Source organism: Neophocaena asiaeorientalis, unplaced genomic scaffold (assembly GCF_003031525.2).
Source record: "Neophocaena asiaeorientalis asiaeorientalis breed wild unplaced genomic scaffold, Neophocaena_asiaeorientalis_V1.1 scaffold527, whole genome shotgun sequence".
Taxonomy (NCBI): Eukaryota; Metazoa; Chordata; class Mammalia; order Artiodactyla; family Phocoenidae; genus Neophocaena; species Neophocaena asiaeorientalis.
In genome coordinates this window covers 444726-468139 of record NW_020173712.1, presented here as the reverse complement: position 1 = coordinate 468139, position 23414 = coordinate 444726, and the positions used below count along the sequence as shown (strand labels likewise).

General features: G+C 41.6%; 1 protein-coding gene across 1 annotated transcript; it reads left to right on the top strand.

The window, feature by feature from the left end:
- Positions 1-527: 527 nt before the first annotated feature.
- Positions 528-7249, top strand: ZBED8 (zinc finger BED-type containing 8). Its single transcript, XM_024750609.1, has 2 exons — positions 528-916; positions 4834-7249. Exon 2 carries the CDS (start codon positions 4884-4886, stop codon positions 6663-6665), a length of 1782 nt encoding a protein of 593 aa, XP_024606377.1. The 5' UTR covers positions 528-916; positions 4834-4883; the 3' UTR covers positions 6666-7249.
- Positions 7250-23414: the final 16165 nt, after the last annotated feature.

Below are 23414 nucleotides of genomic sequence, written 5' to 3'. Positions count from 1 at the left end.
AAAGGTGAATGATGATGATTAGCAAATTCATCCACATGCTCTAATTAATGGGAAGTGGGGGGAGGGCAACGTGCATGGGCGAGAGGACACAAGCTCAGCCTCCACCATTAGTATGTTACTGGAGTGTACAGCTTGTCCCATTTGCCTGAATGTTTAATTTGTAAGTAGAATGCGCTCCCTTCTCTTTTTCCTCATTGATTCCACATAGAAAATGGTTAATTATCGAAGCTTTACAACCGCCAAGCTCAAAGCCTGACTTAATATAAAATTTTATCTGCAGTGCTTTAGAAAGTAGAACTATGTGGGCTTCACAGGGCCTTCCATTCCCGAGATTCTACGATTCATCCTCTCTGGCAGACACAATAAGCAAAAAATCCCCAGCTCCAAGTCCCATCTGAAAAGAAAACCAGCGCGCGTGCTCCTTACTCAGGGCGGCGGGGCCCTCAGCCGCTTGCCAGTGCGCCTGCGTGCCGGGATCCGCCTCGCCCGGTCTGCGGGCGGGAAGCCCTCCCCGAGAACCCGGATGGGACCCGGCGCGGCTGGAGCGGGGGACGCCGCGGGCGCTGCTGTTTCACCGCGCCCTGCAAGGTCCTGCTCGGGAGTCGGACACGAGGAACCGCCACCTAGACTGGTTCCAGCGCCCGGAGGCTGGGCCCCAGCCTGAGCGGAGAGCGAACTGGAGCCTGAAACGGGCGCCTAAAAGAAGCCCGAGCATCCCTTGGGCCTGCTCCTCTGGCTAGGAGACGTCGGGTGGAGACCGAGCAGAGTCTTCTTCCCGCTCCTCCGGGCGTCCTTAGCTCGCCCGGGCCGCCTTCTAAACGCTCCGTCCTTATAATACACCAAGAGGTCCTACCAGTTACGAGCTGGTGTTGTTTACATGCATTCTCATAATTAAACTTCCCAACAGCCCTGTAAGGTAGGTACCATTGTCCTCCCCGGTTGAGGGACTGAAGCTTGGACAGGTCCCAGCCTAAGTGACCAAGGCAGGATCCCAGGCGTTTGCCTCTGGCGCATTTGCTCAGCTATTGCATTCCCGTCCCTTCTTTCCTGGCTTTTGCTCTTAACGATGTAAAATGTAATGATTCAATCCTCTGCCTCCCTGGACACCGACACCTACCATGGACAGGCATAGGCGGTGGCCAGGTACAAGTTGGATTGTGTTTGGTTTGGGGTTTTAGGTTTACAACTGCACTTTAGTGTTGTCACTGCTGAAATAGATGTTTTAGCCTTGCTCAGGTATTTCTGTTATGTTAATGTTCACTTGTAACTGACTTTTTTCTCTAAATTGTGATGCTTTTTCGTATCTACCCTTCATAAATTTGCAAAACATTTTACTCTGTTATATCTGGTCTTACATTCTGCCTCTTCAGATAGCTTTCAACAAACTCTCAAAAGAATCATTCTAAAAACTAATTATGCCTATCTTAATAAGTAAACCTTTTTGATTATTTTACTGTTTATTATGGAAATTTTCCAGCATATATAGAGTGAGAATGGTGTAATGATGTGTACCCATCATCCAGCTTTAGCAGTTACCCACTCAAGGTCAATCCTGTTCTGTTTCCACCCTATTGTGTGTGTGTGTGTGTGTATGTGTGTGTGTGTGTGTATGTGTGCTGATGTACTGTATTTCAAAGGAAATCCCAGACATCATTTCACTTGTAAATAACTAAGTCTGTATCTCTAACAAATGAAGACCTTTTTTTAACACAACCATACCATTATCACAGTTTCAGTTAACAATAATTCCTTAATGTGATGCTTTTTTAATGTTTACATATTTTAGGATATTGTGATTGCTAAATACCACAAAGGAGCAAGTGAAAATTGTGAGTTTCTAAAACACAAGAAAGCCTCCTGGGCAGTAAGTTCATCTTTGAGGGTCTTGAAAATTCTTGCTACCTATTCTCCCTTTTTGAGGGGGATGGAGAAGAATACTATAAATGAGTTTTTCTAAAAATTCTTTTCCAAATAGGTTAATCTTCAATCAGAATATACTTGAGCAGCATAGTCAGAGAGGGGAACAATGGACTCTAAACTCATCCTATAATGATTTCTAGTGAGAAATCATTTGAAGTAAAGCTTTTTCCTTCACTCCCTCTGTTCCCCAAAATATAAATAACAGAATACAGAAAGATAAGCATTTTTTATGCTTATGTCATCATTTTGTTATCAGTTAGGCGAGGTTCTAAACACAGTTGGCCCATAGTCTCATCACTTGATAAAGGAACGCTTAAGATCAACTCTAAACTTTCAACTGCCTTTACTGACTGGCAGACATCTTCCAATTTTAAACTGACTGATGACAACCATATGGCAGATCAACTTACTAGTTACACAGAAGTGCATTTTACAACTAGTCATTCTTGGCAGAGCCTCTAGAAAGCTAATGCCTTAATATTCTTGGCTTACTTAGCTGTGATTTTTTTTAATGGCCAAAGTGGGCATTTGGATTTAAATGTACTCCTGTTACATTATTTCAGCCATATTCTGTGGCACAGAACTCTGGAAATTTAGGGGATCACTTATTTACGTGGGAGATAGAAATGTTCTCTAAGGTATATTTGAGTCTACCTGTGGATTACACCTTTACTCATTGCTCAGGAGGGAGAAAGAAAAAAGCATGTCTTTTTAGGTCCCTCAACTTTCTTTCTTTTTTTTTAATTTAAATTTTTTTAATGTTTCATTTATGAGTTTTTTTTAGTTTTTATTGGAGTATAGTTGCTTTACAATGTTTTGTTTCTGCTGTACAACAAAGTGAATCAGTTATACATATACATATATCCACTCTTTTTTTAGATTTCCTTCCCATTTAGGTCACCACAGAGCACTGAGTAGAGTTCCCTATGCTATACAGTAGGTTCTCATTAGTTATCTGTTTTATACATAGTACTGTATATATGTCAATCCCAATCTCCCAATTCATCCCACCCTCCCTACCCCACTTGGTAACCATAAGTTTGTTTTCCACATCTGTGACTCTATTTCTGCTTTGTAGATAAGTTCATCTGTACCGTTTTTCTAGATTCCACATATAAGCAATATTATATGATATTTGTCTTTCTCTTTCTGACTTCACTCTGTATGACAGTCTCTAGGTCCATCCATGTCTCTGCAAATGGCACTATCTTGTTCCTTTTGATGGCTGAGTAATATTCCATTGTATATATGTACCACATCTTCTTTATCCATTCCTCTGTCGATGGATATTTAGGTTGCTTCCACATCCTGGCTATTGTAAATAGTGCTGCAATGAACATTGGGGTGCATGCATCCTTTCGAATTATGGTTTTCTCCAGATATATGCCTAGGAGTGGGATTGCTGGGTCATATGGTAGCTCTATTTTTAGTTTTTTTAAGGAACCTCCATACTGTTCTCCATAGTGGCTGTACCAATTTACATTCCCACCAACAGTGTAGAGGGTTCCCTTTTCTCCACACCCTCTCTAGCAGATTTGTAGATTTTTTGATGACAGCTATTCTGACCAGTGTGAGGTGAGTTATAGTTTTGATTTGCCTTCCTCTAATAATTAGTGATGTTGAGCATCTTTTCGTGTATTTTTTGGCCATCCATATGTCTTTTTTGGAGAAATGTTAGGTCCCTCAACTTTCCTAAGAAGTTGTCATCAACTCAGAAAACATAATTGCCTGTTAAAGCATTTAGTGTTTACTTAGCAACCTAGAATATCGGTAAGCTAGGAATTGGCCCGAGGATATGTTTCATTTCTCTAAATCTGTCTATGTACTAGGATGTGTATCAGAATCACCTGGACAACTTTATTTTAGATTCTTTTGTCCTACTTTTGGAGATGATGATTTATTAATTCTGAGGTGGTATAGGGACATGTATACTTTCAAAGGGGCTCCCAATGATTGTGATAGGCATCTCTTGTTAGAGATTACTGTTCTAGGTACTATTCATAAGACTTATCTAAAATACTTATTTAGAATACAGATTTGGGGCCCCTACTCCAGAGCTAGGGAATCAGAATATCTCAGGGTGGGGTCCAAGAATCTGCATTTTCACAAGAGACTTATATGATTCCTCCATTTACTAAACTAGAGAACCACTGCCTTCTACATCCTGTCGTACTGTAATTAAGGCTTTTCTTCTATGAGAGAGCTTTTTCTGAAGTTTCAGTAACAAGAATAGTTGTGTTTCTCCCGAGCAACTTGTTTTGCTTTTTTATATGGACAGTGTGAATCATGGACTGATAGTGTGTATCCTACTTCTGTGTCAAGGGTGGCTTGGTCAGACCTGTTTGAAATTCTCTGCTTAAGTTGGAGTCAAAGCCACTCAAGGATCAAATAGTTTTATAGACCTGTCTAATCCTTAACTATTAGAAAGAACTGGCCACCATGTCAAAATCTGCCCTTCCTTACAGTATTTAGTGAATTACTCCCTTCTCTCTTCACTAGTTCATAACTGGGGGTGTGCATACATCCTTGGCATAAGATGCAAAGAAGGGGGTGGTAGTGAGATGCCTTTTCTGGGGATACAAAATGTACCAGATTTGTTTGGAACGTACATCATTGAAAACAAATTAAGCCGTAACTGCAATTCATCAATAGAGAATTTATGGGTAATCACAATTTGCATAAGCCCTAATCTCTCGTACATAACTTGCTGGCAAGGTATTTATTCCAGGGCTTTAGCTGTGAGTTTGCTAGGTTTAAGTTGGGCTGTCATGCTGTCATGGCTTACTTTGAATTGACATGTTGCAGGATATTTCTTGACATGTACACAGATGACAGGATGGCATGTGATGTGGCTTTGTTTTAATTCAGTTAGCCACTGGTTTTTAATGTCTGGGTTATATTTTACTTCCAAAGCAAAAAATCTGCGACACCTCTGGAATACTACGTGAGAATTTTGGGGTGCCATGTCGAAGAAACGCAAATGGGACGATGACTATGTTCGTTACTGGTTCACCTGCACAACGGAGGTTGATGGAACTCAGCGCCCACAGTGTGTATTGTGTAACTCTGTATTTTCAAACGCTGACCTCCGACCATCAAAACTGTCTGACCATTTTAACAGACAGCATGGTGGTATAGGTGGGCACGATCTCAATAGCCTGAAACATGTGCCAGCACCATCTGATCAGAGTGAAACCCTGAAAGCATTTGGAGTTGCATCTCAGGAGGATACCTTACTACAGGCATCATATCAGTTTGCGTATTTATGTGCCAAGGAGAAGAATCCTCATACAATAGCTGAAAAATTAGTGAAACCTTGTGCCCTGGAAATAGCACAAATAGTTTTGGGACCAGATGCACAAAAGAAGCTTCAGCAGGTATCCTTATCAGATGATGTGATCCATTCTAGAATTGATGAAATGAGCCAGGATATCTTACAGCAAGTTCTAGAAGATATAAAAGCCAGTCCTCTTAAAGTGGGTATTCAGCTTGCTGAGACAACAGACATGGATGACTGCAGTCAGCTAATGGCATTTGTGCGATACATAAAGGAAAGAGAGATCGTAGAAGAATTCCTGTTCTGTGAACCATTGCAGTTAACAGTGAAGGGAAAAGCTGTGTTCAATCTGTTCAGAGACTTTTTTTTGAAGCATAAGATAGCACTCGATGTATGTGGCTCTGTTTGTACTGACGGTGCCTCTTCTATCCTAGGAGAAAATTCAGAATTTGTTTCCTGTATGAAAAAAGAGGTACCTCATATCGTGATCACACATTGTTTGTTGAACCCTCATGAACTTGTCACAAAGACACTGCCTACAAAACTGAGGGATGCTCTTTTTACTGTGGTGAGGGTAATAAATTTTATCAAAGGGCGAGCTCCAAATCATCGCCTGTTTCAGGCTTTTTTTGAAGAAATTGGAATAGAGTATAGTGTTCTCCTTTTCCATACTGAAATGAGGTGGCTTTCCCGAGGCCAAATACTTACTCATATTTTTGAAATGTATGAAGAAATAAATCAGTTTCTTCACCACCAAAGCAGCAATTTAGTTGATGGCTTTGAAAACAAAGAGTTTAAAATTCACCTAGCATACCTTGCAGATTTATTCAAACACCTAAATGAACTTAGTGCATCTATGCAAAGGACTGGAATGAACACAGTATCAGCTAGAGAGAAGTTGTCTGCTTTTGTCAGGAAGTTTCCATTTTGGCTAAAGCGAATTGAGAAAAGAAATTTTACCAACTTTCCTTTTCTTGAAGAAATCGTTGTTTCAGATAATGAAGCAATATGCATTGCAGCTGAAATAACAGTGCACCTGCAACAGTTGAGCAACTTCTTCCACGGATATTTCTCTGTTGGAGATCTTGACGAGGCAAGTAAATGGATACTGGATCCATTTCTTTTTAATTTGGACTTTGTTGACGATGGCTATTTAATGAAAAATGATCTTGCTGAATTACGAGCTAGTGGCCAAATCCTAATGGAATTTGAGACAATGAAGCTTGAGGATTTCTGGTGTGCTCAATTCACAGTGTTTCCAAGCCTAGCAAAGACAGCTCTAAAAATCCTTATACCGTTTGCAACTACATATCTTTGTGAGTTGGGATTTTCATCACTCTTGCATTTTAAAACAAAGTCCAGAAGCTACGTGAATATGAGTGATGACATCCGTGTGGCTATTTCAAAAAAAGTTCCTCGTTTCTCAGACATCATTGAACAAAAACTACAGCTACAGAAGTCACTGTAAGCTGATAGACTTTTTCAATGTATAATTTTTAATATATTCTTAATTCCAGTTATAAGTTATAATTCTGTCTCTTTTGTATTTATGATATACCAAATCCTTTAAAAGTTTAGCATTTTTAACTTTTAATTTTCACGTGAGATGTGAAAATATGTTTTGAGAATAAAAGCACAAGCAGCAGAAAAGATTAAGTGCTGCTGATACATAGGATTCTTCTAAGTATCTGTTTAACCTTTTGATGTGATACATAAAAAAAGACACTCAGGCACTACAATATCCAAGCTAAATGGTACAATAGGCTACGAATAGAGTCAAGAGAAAAAGACCTCCCAGAACATGCATCTCATGTTAAAAGTCAAAGGATGAAATGACAGACTGAGTCCTCCCATATCCTTGAGGGCTGTTTTGGGGAGGTTAATGAAATCAGAAGAGGATTATGAAATGTTACAGTGAGAGAAGGGATGGCCCTAGTTAATGTAAGATTTATTTTTAAATGTATTCTTTGGAGTTAGTCTCACAATGTCCATTCCTCTTAGTTCCTATGCTCTAAATTCCATGACATTAATAAACATCCTAATATCCTGTTAGTCACTCTTTGTCTTCTTTTACATTACATCCAGACTCCAAGTCATCAGGGCTGCTAAAGCGGAGATCCCAGAGCCCTATTTGAGAGATTCTAATTTAACTGGTCTGGACAAGATCAAGGATCTTCATTCTTAACCAGCTTTCCATATGGTTCCGATGGATACTTTGGTCCTCTCACCTCATCTTATTTTTCCTACACTTATTTTTCCTTTACCCCAGTTTCCTCACTTATTTTACACCTTATGCTGTATGCATTTTTCTAAGATAGTTCAAAACTTTTGAATGGATCAGAATATAAATACTAAAGAAATTGACATGAAGTCACTGTAGTAATTCAGGGCCACCAAAAAGCTCCCCATGGGAATCTAGGTTAATATACTTTCCTGGATGATAATTTGGCTAGATTTATTTTTAAATGTGAATAAACTAACATTTTTTTATTTCAAAATTCAATGTTTTATCCAAGTACAATATGCTCAAGGCTGGAGAAGAAATGAGCCCTATAATGAAAAGCCACAGTCCCCTTCCTACCCAGTTACCTTAACCATTTCTGCTTTAACATTTTATGGTCCCACCCATATATCTAAGTAATATGATACCAAATACATAGGCCAGTTTTGATTTATCAGATTTAGAAGTTATGTGTTGACTCCTCTAGATAATAGGTAAGGACTGAATTTATAAAACATCCATCTCCTCTCCTACTACTTCCAATTTTTTTGTTATGATAGTACTAATTTTCATTCCTCTTGATCCTTCATAGCCCTTTGATTGAGGATTTTTCCCTCTAGGAATTTATCACATGGAAAGAATCAGGGGTATCCACAAAGTTTATAAGGTGGGTAATCATAGCACTTTTGAAATTTTTTTTTTAAACTTGAAGGGGAATGAAGTCCAACTATCAAATTTAGATGCCACTTGAGTACACAAATTGAATTTTATATTTCCTACACAAAACTAAACTTTATCACTGTCCATCAAAATGCTTTATCAATAAATATAAATACATGCCTTCTTTTCTATAAAAATATAGTTAGAAAATGTAAGTCCTAATTTTTCCCAGTATAATCTGACATCAAGAGCAGTGGAGGAAATTTCCAAAGCTAATACAGGATTAAATCTGGAAGAGTATGTATAAAGTTTAATATGTATGCATATCTAAAGATAGGAAGGAAGTAGGAATGGGAGCAAGGGTATGAATGAAGCCTGGGACCTAACAATACAATAGCAAGATTAGGATGAAATGCCAAAAGCAAAAGACCCGAGATAGCCAGTCTTTTGTTAGGTCCACTACAGTTTTCTCTTAGACTGAATTCATTAGTTTCTGCTCTGAAACAAAAACCCAAAGGACACTTTAAAGGAAATGGCTAACCGAGTTTTTAATTCTTTTTCAAATTCTACAACAGTTCATTTTCCCCTGATCAAATGAATGAGACTGCTGTGTCTGATAAAATGAAGAGGAAACTTAGATTTCTTTTTTGAATTTAAAAAATCTCCCACAGTGGTACATATATTGGCATATATAAGTCCTATGTGTTCGTTCCTTTTTCTTCCAAGGAATACATAATTGTTTTTCTTATATTTTCATAATATGAGGTCGTCGATAAATTGCAAAAAGGAGTCAAGACAGTGTAAATAATAATCTTTATGACCAGCAGGTGTCACTCTCAGTGCATGACTGGTTGAAAGCAAACTTACTCTCATTACAGATTTTCCCAAATACCTGATTTTAAACATCTCTAGAAAAGGGATTAGTAGCTCAAATTAAAAATGCCCCACCTGAGCCTCTGGTGGTGACAACTCTCATGGAGCCAATAACTACCAGACTGCAAGAAATCATTGAGAAACAGTGGGAAAGAGAAGATAAAAAGGGCTTTTTGCCTAAAACTGACTTGACCACGTGGATTTTTGACATCTTGGCTGCTTTCCTAAGCCACCAAAAGCCACTTGAAGTGAATGGATAGGTCAGTGTTTTCAGACAATCCAATGGGAATCAAAACCAAACAGACTTATACTTTTAAAGGGTGAACTTTATGATATGTAAATTACATCTCAGGTTTTTTTTAATAGGGTCTGGATATTTATAGTTTAAACTATAGTTTATTTATACTATCGTCTTTAGCATTAAATTATACCAAAATATTGTAAGCTTGGCTTTAATATCTACCAAGCATTTAGAAAAATTTGAAGCTTTCGAAGGCTACCTTAATTTGAAGGACTGTATAAGGTAATTGTCGAATTCATTGTATTTTGTACTTTATCTTCTGAGAGTACCTTCTGAGAACCTAAGGTTATTTCCCTTTCATTTCACAGTTTTGCTCTAAGTCTTACTCTAACACAGAAATGGATTCCAGTCCTGTCTCAGCTACTTACTAGCAGGTTAAACTCAACAGCCCTCAGCATATAGGAGTCAAGAGGTCTGGCAGACCTGTCATCTCTTATTTTGCCCTGCTCAGCATTGATTCAATCATTCACTTGCTTCTTTTAATAGCACCCTTATTTTTCTTTAAGGAACTCTCCTTACCACCCTGTCAGTCTGTATGGCCCCATCCTGGCTAATTAGAGTCAGCTCCAGTACTTTTGCTGGAATTAATGGGAAAGATGCTATACTTGCTAAACTAGCAGGATGTGAGTCTGGAGCTTCCAGTGATCAACCTTGCTGCCAGACGGTGAAGCCAACAGAGACAAAGCCAAGAAAGGGAAAGAGATTCCTTATGACATTGCTTCCACACCTAAATGCAGTCATACTTTTTTACTTTTCAGTTATATGGGCTAATTCCCTCTCGCAGTTTCCTGTCACATGCAACCAAGAGACTTACTTCATATACTTGGTTTCCAATCTTACTTATTATGAATGGCTAATGGGAAAGTTTTGACTCCATTAATTTTACTGTGTGATTTTGGACAACTCTTACCTGTCCTGGGCCTCAGTTTTTCTCCCCTGTAAGATGAAACAGACAAGTTTTCTCTAGAGAACTTTTCATTTTTTTTCTACAGAGGTCATATTTCATTCACTTAATTTTGGTGGTGTGACATAGTAGATAGAACCTTTTCTAGATATAAACAGAAAAATAGACTTTTTGTTGTTTATTTTTTGTTTTGTTTCGATTTTTTTTTGTAATGGCATCAGCTTGGTTTCTGGAGCAATCACAGTTCTATGTATCATTTCCTTCTACTATAATTTTGGAGACTTTCGCCCTTTATCGGGTTTTTTTATTCTGGTACTGATATTTATCCAGATTTTCAGGAGACCTTATCCCTAATGCTTTATTATGAAAGGTCTCAAATATACCAAAAAGTTGGAAGAGTAATACAATGAACACCCATATGGCTGTTTTCTAGATTCAAAAAGTGTTAACATTTTGCTATAGCTATCTGTTTATATAAATGTATAGGTATCCATGTATCAAACAAGGTCCAGTAAGATCAGAAACTGTACCAATTTTTAAATAAAAGGAATCTACAGTGAAGAATCATTGGCCAGGTATTGGAGAACTTAATAGGCAAAGGGGGATACTGAGGTGTCACAGAGATAGTAAATGCAGGAAACAGCATCACTAGGGCTAGATGAACAAGAAAAGAGGCCGGCATTATTAAAATGTGAAAGCTTGGATGAGGGGTCCCTTGGAAGTGAGACTCCAGTGTCTGAGGAAGAGGCCCTGCCTGACTGGTATTACTGTCTTAGGAGCTCAAAAGTCTGAAGAATGGGTGCCAGCCTGCTGATGCTGCCGTCTCTGAGCATGTAGGATGAGGCGGCTCTGGAAGTGTGAAAACACTGAAAACTTAAACCAACTGCTGCTCCTAAACTAACTCTCACTGCCAGGGTGAAGAACCACTGCAGGGAGGATACTGTCATCAGTAGGAAGCAAATGAGGAGGGAGTAAATCCCTGGTCCTTCCTCTACGTTTCCACCATGTCTCTTGCACCCCTTATTTGCAGAGCCTAACAGAAAGCTAGGTGATAAAGAAATGTACTTTGTGAGGTCCCAGCCCCAGCATGACAAAGCAGATTACAGGACATATAGAAGCTGAAAGACAAGAGCTTAGTAACCAGCACAGCCCATCTCTTTGGCCAGTCATCCTTCTATCCATAATTGAATTTCTATACACTAAACATAGGTTTGTGGTTCTCTTAAGAGGTAACTATCCTTTGTACAAATAAAGATGCTCTTACCTTCTCTCCAGAATGAGGAAAACACAGTCTCAGCTCCTCAAATTTAGTAACAGTGCCATTAATTATTCTGTTGCCTAATGACTAGCCCCAACCACCAAGGTTTGTTTTTTGTTTATTTTTTTGTGGTATTGAGGGGGTATAGAAGAAGTCTCCAGGTGTAAGTCACATCTATATCACTGTTACAGTAAACAATGATAACAAATTGATACAAACCACCCTGAAACTCCTCAGATACACGGTTAGAAAGCGACACTATTCATCAGGATATGCCATGCCTTGACCAGACCAATTTCAGGCCCACCGGCATTAACCCCACAGCACAAGCCAAATACGGTCAGCCAGCAGTATCAACTCCCAGTTCAGTGGAAACACTGTTACATCCTTTGGTGAAAGCATTCCTCCCTTGGGAACCGAGACTTCCAAAATATCAAGAGTCACAGTCACAGCAATGGGAAGCAAAAATGCTGTGAATTATTAGGTGCCCATCCCTTGATTCTCAGACCAATGTATTCTGGCTTGGGGGATTAAAAAAAAGAAAAGTATATTCATAGGTTACCAATTCAAAGCACATTTGCATCCTACAAGATAGAACTTTATCTTTTTAGATTCTTTTCTCCCAGTTGCAAGTAACTGAGTAATAAGTAGCTCATTCTATCATTCTAACAGACCAGGTGCCTCTGAGTGATGAAGTACATGACAAGACCAATAAGTTCCACAGGTGTCAGTCTGTTGCCACACTCTGTTATGAACTGAATGTCTGTGTTCAGCCCCAAATTCATATGGTGAAATCCTAAGCCCCAGTGTGTGACATCTGAAGATGTGCCTTTGGGAGAAGGTAGTTAGGTTTAGATGGAGTCATGAGGGTGGGAGCCTGGCCCAGTGGGATTAATGCCTTTATGAAACGCTTGCTCTCTCTCTGGCGCATAAAGAAGAGGTCATGTGAGCACACAGAAAGGTGGCAGCCTCCTACACGCCAGGAAAAGAGGCCTCAGGATTAAACCTACCTTGCCACACCTTGATCTTGGATTTATCAACCTCCATAACTGAGAAGTTTCTGCTGTTTAAGCCACCCAGTCTATGGTATTTTCTTATGGCAGCCCAAGCAGACTAACATACACTCCTTTGCACATCAGAAACTTCACCAAGGTGGATGAGTCCCTGAATTTTTATGAGGTTTATTTCCCACTCTCTGACTCACATGCATTTTACTAAGGCATCTAAAGTACTTGCTTCTACCTTCTTATCAGATGCCATCTGTATGTCATCAGTGAAGTGGACAAATTTGATGATCTGTGAAATGTCAAGATTATCAAAATCTCTGCAGATTAGATTATCACAGACATTAAATCGATGTAGCCCTAGGGCAGAACTGTGAAGGTGATCTCTTGGTTCTGCAAGGTGAAAACAACCTGCTTGCGTTATTCACTAAAATTGATATAGAGGGGGTAAAAGTATTTGCCAGGTCAGTAATGGTATACGAGTTGCCAAGGGTTATGCTGACTCTCTTCCGTAGAGATACACATCTGGAACAGTAGCTGCAACTGGAGTCATTATCTGTTAAGTTTACAGTAATCCATAGTCAATCTCCAGATCCAACAACCTTCTGCACAGGAAAAGCAGGTGAATTTAAACGGGGATGTGACAGATATTAAGCCTATGATGGTGGCACTAATCCCTGCAATTTCCTCCAGGAATGTGGTGTTGATTTTGGTTTACTACCCTGGTAGGGAAGGGAACTTCTAGGGACTTCTACTTGTCCCTTTTTACCATAATAGGCCTCACTCCATGGATCAGAGGGCAAATCTGGGGGTTCTGCCAGGAATTGAATATATCTATTCCAATTACACATTTAAGAACTAGAGATATAACCACTGGGTTCACAGACCTACTAGGCTCTCTGTAATTTTAGCTTGGGCCAATACTCCATTCATTATCTGACCACCACCAGTTCTCACTTTGACTGGTGGACCATCGTAGTATTTTGGTCCCAGGAATTAGCATCAATTCAGGGCCAGTGCCTATTATTTAATCCCTAAAAGATCTGAGGCTTTCCTTTTTTCATAATACTAAGTCACCTATTAAAGACGGCAGGTTTCTGGGGAAGTCTTGGAGGAAGTCTCTAGTATATACTTGTGGCAGTGTCACGGAGTTCTTAAGGGAACTCAGCACGTCCTTCAATCAAGGGGCTCTGGATCTGACAACTGGCTTAGGTCTGGAAGCTGGAGAAGAGGTTATGACTCTCTCTGTAGTGACTTTAGTCAGATTTCTGGGCACCAGCCCTAGGGTTTTTCATTACATAGATCAAGCAATGTTTTAGTAGACTGCCTATCTATTCCATTCCTAGATCTACTGTACCATTTAGCTACTGTATTAGGGTTCTCCAGAGAACAGAATCAGTAGGATTGACTGACTGATTAGAAGGAATTGTCTCACATAATTACAGAAGCTGGTAAGTCTAAAATCTGCAGGGTGGGCCAGTAGGCCAGAGAGCCAGGAGGGCCAATGCTGCAGTTCCGGTCCAAAGACAGCCATCTGCAGAATTCTCTCTTGCTTGGGGGTAGTCATTTTGTTCTATTCAGGTTTCCAACTGATTGGATGAGGCCCACCCACATTTTGGAGGACAATCTGCTTTACTCAAAGTCCACCACTTTAAATGTTCATCTCATCCAAAAACATCCTCACAGAAACACCCAGAATAATGTTGGACCAAATATCTGGGCACTTGATGACCCAGTCAAATTGACACATAAAATTAACCTTCACAGCTACTATCAACAATCCCTGTGGATCAAAACATTCTGATTTCCATTTTGTCTCTGCTGGGCACTAAGTGCATCCACCTTCTCTCTCATGACTGAACACTGCCACTTGGCTTCGGCTACTCCAGGATCCTATCGACTCCACTGAAATCAATGAACTCATCTCAGTGGCAGCATCTTCTACCATCATACAAGCCCACAGAGAAAAGCCACCACAGAGATTTCCAAGGATATCGGTGCTCTCACTAATGTATTGCTCAATATCTCAGGGAATGAGTGTCCTCTGGGCCCTCTTCAACCATATAGTTGGGGGGGTGGGTAGTGGGTGAGGGAAGTTCAAAGGTCACATGTGATAAGTTTAGCAACATTTCTATCTCCCCAAGTCTTTTAATTCCTTTCTCTACATTGTGCCAGGGAAGTTCTGGGATCTCAAACTCATTATATGTAGGTCACTGTTGAGTTCAAGTTATCCAAGTAAGTAAATTCTTATATGAGCTAACATATTAAATCCAGAATCCCTGATACATACACCCATATCAGTAAATTTGGCCTGTTACATTCTGCCTTTTTCCATCTAATGCTCTTAGAATCCCATTCCCACATATATTCACCTGGTTTCTGCCTATACAAATTAGAAAAATATTGCAGTTCTTTTTTATTATAAATTCTTCCCTCCAGGTTCAGACTTGTACTTGTTCCCTTGGAATATGCTGGATCTGACCCTAGTTATGGGTCTAGTGGCAGCAAGGAGTAGTGGGGTAGGTCTTGAAGAGTACAGGCATCTCCTTGAAAGCCACCTGCCTCAGGTGAGAGTATTACAAGGACTTTAAGCAAAGGAAACCTAATCTCAGACACAGAAGGTGAAGGCATGGAAGGCTCAGAGTGACTTAGGGGTTCAGATTCTCAGTTTCATCTGTGTCCACGCAGATGTCCTCATTCCAAGTCCTGGGGACACTCCCAACCCTCATCCTAACTTTCACTGAGAGACATAGGCTGTGAGCTCAATTTACATTAAATTCTACAACGATCACAATTAAATCTTGTGTCTGAATTTGCAGCTCTAACAGATTTGCAATACTTTTAGAGCTGCCATAGAATCTCTCTAGTTCTCTGACCAGGACTTGGGCTGAGACTTTAAAGGGCTGAGTGTGTTGTTTTCTTTCTGTACACACTCCAGAGCACTCAGAAAGAGGCATCCCGCCCCACAGTCCCTGTAGGTCATCATTATTCCCAGTAGCCACTTGGTCCCCCAAGGTACCTGCTTCAGGAGGTTCTTTATCACAATAATCTACAGCCAATAATTAGATTAATCAGGGCCACTCCATGCCATGAGTTACTAGCATCCCATTTCCATGACAAGGAGCTCAACATTGCATTCAAGTCTAAAGACAAACCCAAACACCTAAAAAAAGGGTCTGTTTCCTGAGACTCCTAGTTCCAGTTTCTGTATCAGTCAAGGTTCAGTCAGGAGACACAAACTCCACCAGTTACTTTTGCAGAGAAAATTTAATATAAACAACTGTGAACCAGGTATCAGAGAACTGGAAAGGTAAAAGGAATACTGTATAAACACAGAAAGCAGTTACCATCCCTAGGGCTGGGAGAAGAGCTCGGGATTAATAGAATTTAGAAGCTTGGACAAAGGGTCCCACGGAGCTGGGTTAGAGAAGGCTTTGCCAGCTGATACAGGTATGTCTGAAGACAGGCTGTATTCTGAGACTGTGGAAAAAATGTAAACCTAAACCAGCTGCTCCTACAGGAAATAACTTTCATTGCCAGGGTGAGGAACTGTTGCTCAGGCAGGCTGAGAGTAACAGGAAGCAAAACAGAAAGAAGCAAGCTCTTTGTGGCTCCTCTAGACTTCCAGTCCCCTTCTAATGCCCCCTATTGGCAGACTAACAGAAGGCCCGCTGGCAAAGAAGAAATGTGATTTGCAAAGTCCCAGCCCTTACATCACATAGCTGAGTTTGAAGGTAAGACTATAGCTTAATAACCAACTCTGTTTTGTGTGTGGGGGGGTGGGGGGTTCATGTGTGTGAGTGTCTGTGCATTCATGTGTGTTTTCTGAACCATTTTAAAGTAACTTCCCAACACCATGTGTCTTCTCCCCTCCATACTTCAGCATTGCATCTCCTAAGAATAAGGACATTATCCTATATAACCACAAAACCATTATTCACACACAAGAAAATTAACAATAATTCCCTAATATGTCTAATAATCAGACTATATTCAAAGTTCTTCCAATTGCCCCCAAAATATCTTTTATTCCTAATTTTTTGAACCACCTTTTAATATTTCCATGACATTTAACATTTTAAAGAATGTCCCACTCTCTGAATTGACTGTTTTCTCCTGTGTTGTTTAACTAGTTTCTCTATTCCCTATACTTTCTGCTAATCAGAGGTTAGGTGTGAAGGCTTAATTATATTCAGGTTAAAACCCTGGATGTATCATATAATGTCAGGTTTTATGCCCTTGGTAATGCTAAATTTCCCTACTTGGTTAACAGCGTGGCCGCCACATCTCTCCATTATAAAGCTACGTTTTTCCCTTTGAGGTTTTTTAAGAGTGTGTTTTATTTTTAATATGTAAAACAGGCATCTGGTAAATTGAGACAGTACAGTGAAGGCTGTACCTCCCACCCCATCTCAGCTCCACAGTTCTCCTCCAAGACACAGCCAAGGCTACCAGGCTACATGTCTTCAAAGTGTGGTTACACATAAACGTGTGTGTGTGTGTCTGTGTGTGTAACCTTTTTTCTTCATAAGCAGTAAGACACACTGTTGTATGCTTTAATGTTTTCAATTTTTTATCATACCCATAATAAATTAAGTGGATGAGACATGTAGAGTTAAGTGTTTTCTGAGTATCATTTAAAAGAAATGTGTAGAAGTCTTTTAAAAACACAGATTTTGAGAAATTAGTCTCTTTCCACTTCACAACAGCTAACAGATAAAACATTTCTTTTAGCCACTAGCTAAATCCCATTTATGCAGTTTCATCAAGCCTCATTTCCTCAGTCTGGGATTTCTGCTTTCCATCTCAGCCAAAAGGCAGGGATAGACCCTACATTTCTCATATTCCCTCCCAAAATTATGCTGGCAAAGCAGGGCAAAGCCTTCATTTCTATACTCATTCATAGGTTACTTTCTCTAAGCTTGATTCTACAAAGCACAAGCCTCTAGACCTTCTTAGCAGAGCATCTCCCTCAAATCAAATGTCTGTTCATTTCTGATCCACATACTGAGTTGAGAAACCTCATCAAGAGAGGTTTTTGCATGAGATTCCAAAATGAAGTCTCTCCAACTGAAGCCTTTCAAGCTACATCTGGAAACTAGTTGGATCTTTTCTGGGTCATTTCCCCTAGAATATAAGTGGTGTCTATTTTGGTCTGACTTCATTTGCTCTGGGATTGTAGCTGTCTCAAGGCCTTTTAACTCTTCCGAAACCTCAGGCCAGAAGAGCTTCTTATAACTCTCTGGTTCTTCTTTTCCTTCCCGTGAAAACTACTCTGCTTGTTGAAGCCCTCTGCCCAGCTAAACACTGTCTGGAAGAAGGAACTTATGCCTGGGCAAGATATGAGCTCTCATTCCAACTCTGCCCCTTGCCCACTGTGTAACCTTGGGAAGATGGCCCTGCTTCTGGGCCTCAGCTCCTTCGACTATACAATGGGGAAAATACTTGTCCCAAACTTGGAAGACTGCAAGAGACTGTTCTTTGAAAATGTTTTTTTAAAAAGAAAGTCTATAATTGTTGGGGGTTTATTATTATTAACTCCCTAAACTCTCTGCCACATCCCCAGATCTGGCTCATCCATCACAGCAAAGGAAGAATTTCTAAAAAGTGCAATACGGCATTTCCTTATTTTTTATTTTATTGAGGGGAGGAGTGTTGAGTAAGTAAAAGATTTCCATTGTTTTAAAAATCAAATTGTTCAGGCTTCCCTGGTGTTGCAGTGGTTAAGAATCCGCCTGCCAATGCAGGGGACACGGGTTCGAGCCCTGACCCGGGAAGATCCCACATGCCGCGGAGCAACTAAGCCCATGCGCCACAACTACTGAGCCTGCGCTCTAGAGCCTGCGAGCCACAACTACTGAAGCCCGCACCTAGAGCCCGTGCCCCGCAAAAAGAGAAGCCACCACAATGAGAATCCCGCGCACCACGACAAAGAGTAGCCCCCACTCGCTGCAACTAGAGAAATGCCACGTGGCAACGAAGACCCAACGCAGTCATTTTCTTTAAAAAAAAAAAAAAAAAAAATCAAATTGTTCCAAAAGACCTAAGCGAAAAACTACGCCTCTCTCTTACTGCTGTTTTCCAGTTCCTCTCTCCAGAGACAACTTCTGCTGTTGCAATTTTTTGTATATCCTCCTAGGGATAAATTGTGTTCATACAAACACGTGTGTCTGTGTTTTCCTCACCTCTTCTTTTTTGTTTTTCGCGGTAAGCGGGCCTCTCACTGTTGTGGCCTCTCCCGTTGCAGAGCACAGGCTCCGGACGCGCAGGCTCAGCAACCATGGCTCACGGGCCCAGCCACTCTGCGGCATGTGGGATTTTCCCAGACCGGGGCATGAACCCATGTCCCCTGCAACGGCAGGCGGACTCTCAACCACTGCGCCACCAGGGAAGCCCCCACCTCTTCTTTTTTTAATTTGAATGGTAGCAAACTATACACACTGTTCTGCTTCTTATTTTTCTCACTAAACAATATGTCTTGAAGATAATTCCATAATAGTACAAAGAGTTCTGCCTCTATGTATGTATGTATAATGATTAATTAGTCCCCTATTACTTGGCATTTAGATTGTTTCCAGTCTTTTATTAGTTCAAACAAGGTTGCAATGGATATCCTTATGCACACTTCCAAGAAATAATTACAGGAAATAGAACAGCTATATTAAAAAATAAGTTGTGGGACTTCCCTGGTGGAGCAGTGGTTAAGAATCCGCCTGCCAAGGCAGGGGACACGGGTTTGCTCCCTGGTCCGGGAAGATCCCACATGCCACAGAGCAACTAAGCCCGTGTGGCACAACTACTGAGCCTGCGCTCTAGAGCCCAAGCACCACAACTACTGAGCCCGTATGCCGAAATTACCGAGCCCGCGTGCCGCAATTACTGAGCCCGTGTGCTGCAACTACTGAAGCCCGCGCACCTAGAGCCCATGCTCCGCAACAAGAGAAGCCACCGCAATGAGAAGCCCAGCAACGAAGACGCACAGCAATGAAGCCCAGCAACGAAGAACACAGCTCGCAGCAACGAAGAGTAGCCCCCGCTCGTCACTAGAGAAAGCCTGTGCACAGCAACGAAGACCCAACGCAGCCAGAAAAAACAAAATTGTGTATTTTAAATTTTTATAAATCCGCAAAACTTTCCTTACAGTTCAACTATCATCTTGTTTCATTCTAAGTGATATAATACACAGAGCACCCAGCCTTCACTCCAACGTCATGCTCTTTCCACGCAAAGGCAGCAAGTCCCGTCTACTAACAGCTGTCTCCCAGTGCTGCCACATTAGTAAGACCCCATCTGGAATTATCTCATTCTGGAGACTTCACAGCCCCAAAGTCCCTTGTTGAAAGTAAGCACTGACAACTTGGATCTTGGCCATTAGCAGTTTGGAATGATTCAACATCGTTTTTAAACACTCTTCTGTACCCAAACCAGAGAAAGGAAAGATTGAAAAAGACATACAGGAAGACTAGGAAGGCCCGCATTTTAATAATATACGTAAGTCAAAAGATCTTGGACTTGGTCTTGACTCCACAACTGACTACTAAGTCACTGAATGTCTCTGGACCTCTTCGTCCTTGTGTATGAAATGAAGACCATGGACCAAATTATTTCTCAGGACCCTTCCTCCTTTGAGATTCTGAAGACTCACATGCAGTGTATGTTGGGGGCACTTGTCTCCCCAACCTCACCATATTCAAAAAGCAAAAGATGTCATGAATTAGTACATGATTAACATCGAAATGGGTGGTACAACTGAGAAGATTTAGACAGTGGCGCGCTGGTAAACAGGCTGAGGTGGGAGAAAGAGAGCCTTGATTTGTAGTATTTGTGGATTTCCGTGGTGTAATTATTCTCACTATGATGATTTCAAATGGCAGCATGACGTCACTAAACTCAAAGTTGGGAAGAGAGGCACAGAACTGGCTGCTGGCTCCAGAAAACCAACAATTACGGATTCAAAGCAAGCATTTTCTTCAGACTGTCCTGTGTTGAAAGGATTTCATGAAAGAGGAGAGATTTGAACCAAGCATTGAAGGAAATTACATTAGGACTCTTTCCATAGTAACTGACGGAAACAATCCAAACTAGCTTAAAGAGAGAGAGAGAATGTAAGAATGTGAATGCTTTAGCACAAGTCTCTGAATTAAGGGCTCTAATAATGTGCTCACAGAACTCTCCCTCCACCTCTCAGTTCTTCTTGAATCTGCTCCTACTTGTGTATTGATGTCATTGTCTCCTGCCATAAGCAGGCTCTCTCCAAATGGCAGGCTCCCTGCCGGTGGCAGCCCAGGGCTCTGTACTTACAGTTAACAATTCAGAAGAAAAGAGGGCCCTGTCATGGAAAGCCCATGGAAAGACTGGCTGGCTCTGCTTGGGTCTCACGTCCACCATCTGGGCTCTTAAATGGGCACAGTAAAGGGTACCTGGTCCACATGCCTGGGCAGGCAGAGCACTCTTCCTCTACCACTCAAAACACATGAGTCATCCAGTACAAATTCCCCAAAGGACAGAGGGATGCTGGGCAGAGAAAAGCCATACCTTTCTAGTAGACATATGGGTAAGGCTTTGTGGAAGACAGGTAATCGTTAGAGGGAACTGCTTAAGGGGAGGTACAGAAACATAAAGGTGCATTCATGAGCCAGCAAGAAGACCACCTGACCAAAGGAGGGCTACCCACGGGGCAGCAGTTCTCAAAGGAGGGCGATGTTGCCCCTCTCGGAACATTTGGCAATGTCTGAAGATATTTTTGGTTGTCGCAACTAGGGGCAGAGGCCTAGTATTGTCATCTAGAGCAGCGGTCTCCAACCTTTTTGGCACCCAGGGGCCGGTTTCGTGGAAGACAATGTTTCCATGGGCCGGGGTGGTGGGCAGAGGGGTTGGTTCAGGAGGTAACGCGAGTGATGGTTCAGGCGGGAATGGGAGCGATGTGGAGCGGCAGATGAAGCTCCGCTCGCTTGCCCGCTGCTCACCTGTGCGGCTTGGTTCCTAACAGGCCGCAGACTGGTAGTGGTCCGTGGCCCGGGGGTTGGGGACCTCTGATGTAGAGGGTAGAGGCCAGAGGTAGAGACTAAACATCAGACAAGGCACAGGACAGTCCCCACAAGGAAGACTCATCCAGCACCAGATGTCAACAGTGCCGAGGCTGAGGAACACCGTCACACAGGAAAAACAGGAGACATGTCTGGGAAGACGTCAAATCATAGGGGGCTTTCAGTTAGTGAGGCTACAGAAAGGCTACAGAGTCGAGGCATCACCCTATGACTGTTACACGGGGAGCATAGGAAGATGCTGAGATAGGTTAACGTAGCTCTCATACACTCTGCTCCTTCTGCTGACGCCTCTCCCGCTCATCCTCTGCCACCTTGGCACAGCTGGCCCTTTTTTATCCTGTGCGGCTCACCTTAAACGTTACCTATTTGAGCGATCATCCCAGATCTCCCAATCAAAATAAGTTCTCTCGCAGACTCCACACCATCATTCTGTGCCACAGTTCCCTCTTCTTTTCCTTCATAACTCTTTCCACAATTTTGAATTCTGTGTTTGAGTGCTAGTAGAACATCTGTCTTTGCATAAGCATCATGGAGACAGAGACCTTGGGTATCTGTTCATGACTGTGACCCTCAACATCACAGTGCCTTGTACACTGTAGTTGTTTGATACTTAATCAATTAATTAATTTATTTGAAGGTTGATTATAGGATCGAAGAGGGGCTGAGGGTAGGAGGTGGAATTGAAAGAGGAAAAGAGCAAAGAACAGCAGTCCTCTGGATTTCTTCCCTGCTTGTTCTGCTGTGCACTCATCTCCCTTCTCTGACTTTTCCAGCACCTATAGTTCACAGCATGACATATCAATTAGGGTTCAAGTGAAGAGACAAAACCCTTCTAGCTCTTTTAAGCAGACACGGATTTCATAAAGAGAATCAACTGAGTTCAGAATCAGGGCAGAGCAAGTTGTGCCTGGGCTGCCAGGAATGATTCCTAAAACATCACCCCAGTACTGACCACCTCCCCTCCCCATCCCACCCACAACCTGGAAGCAAGAGCTCAGGGAGACACTAGCCCAGTCTCTGGCTACCGGAACACACCACCTTAGGTGTAATCGGAGGACTGGGAGCTACTGCCAGAACTCCAGAGCTGTGCTGTAACTTTTGGGTCAGCCCCAGCAAAATGGAGTCCTCCCAGGCCGCTGTCTCCTCTGCACCTAACTCAACTGGTTTTTCTTCCTAACTCAGTTTTGAGTCCAGATCTTACACAGCACACAGGACTAGCTAAACCTAAATCTCAAACAGGAACCCAGCAGCAAGGAGCCTAGAAAACAGATTTTTAGCTTCTTGGCCTCTGCAGTATAGGAAGGCACACTCAATGAGAGGCGTGGAACAAGCAAATCTACCCCATCTGGCACATGGCTGCCCCTGCCAGACTGTCAACTCTCTGTGGCCATCAGTGTCATAATGTATCCACGTTCTCTAGAATGAATGAAACTATGGAATGAACTGAAATGAATCAAAGGGGGAAAGACTTCTCATTTTTTATAACACATTGTACCTTTCCTATGACACGTATTGTATTTTGCATCTTACAGTAATTTGTGCTCACATTCATTTTCCCTGTAGACCAGAAGTTCATCTCCTTGTTTCCACACTCATAATTGTTTCCACACTCATAATAGATAATACATGTTTGTGGACTGAATAAAAGACATAAACAGGCTACTGGGGAGAAGTCCTGAGCCCCGTTCCAGCTTGAACCAGCTCCTGAAATAGCCATTTCATGAGTATTTTGGATTTCCTGCTCTGTGATGCCATCACCACTGCCAGGATCCACAAGACAAGGCCCCAAGGGGGAGCTTCAGGGGACCTGGGTTCCAGGACTCCTCCAAACGCTGGAAAAACATCTGTTCCCATTCAGCCAGCCAGTAAACATTTATTTACTGGGTGCTGAGTGTGGCACCACTGCCTTTCCCTATACTGTTCATTAACCATCTTCTTGCCAATAAGGG

What these genes read in the sequence shown, in the direction of transcription:
- ZBED8 (XM_024750609.1), top strand. Translation starts at nt 4,884, where the DNA reads ATGTCGAAGAAACGCAAATGGGACGATGACTATGTTCGTTACTGGTTC.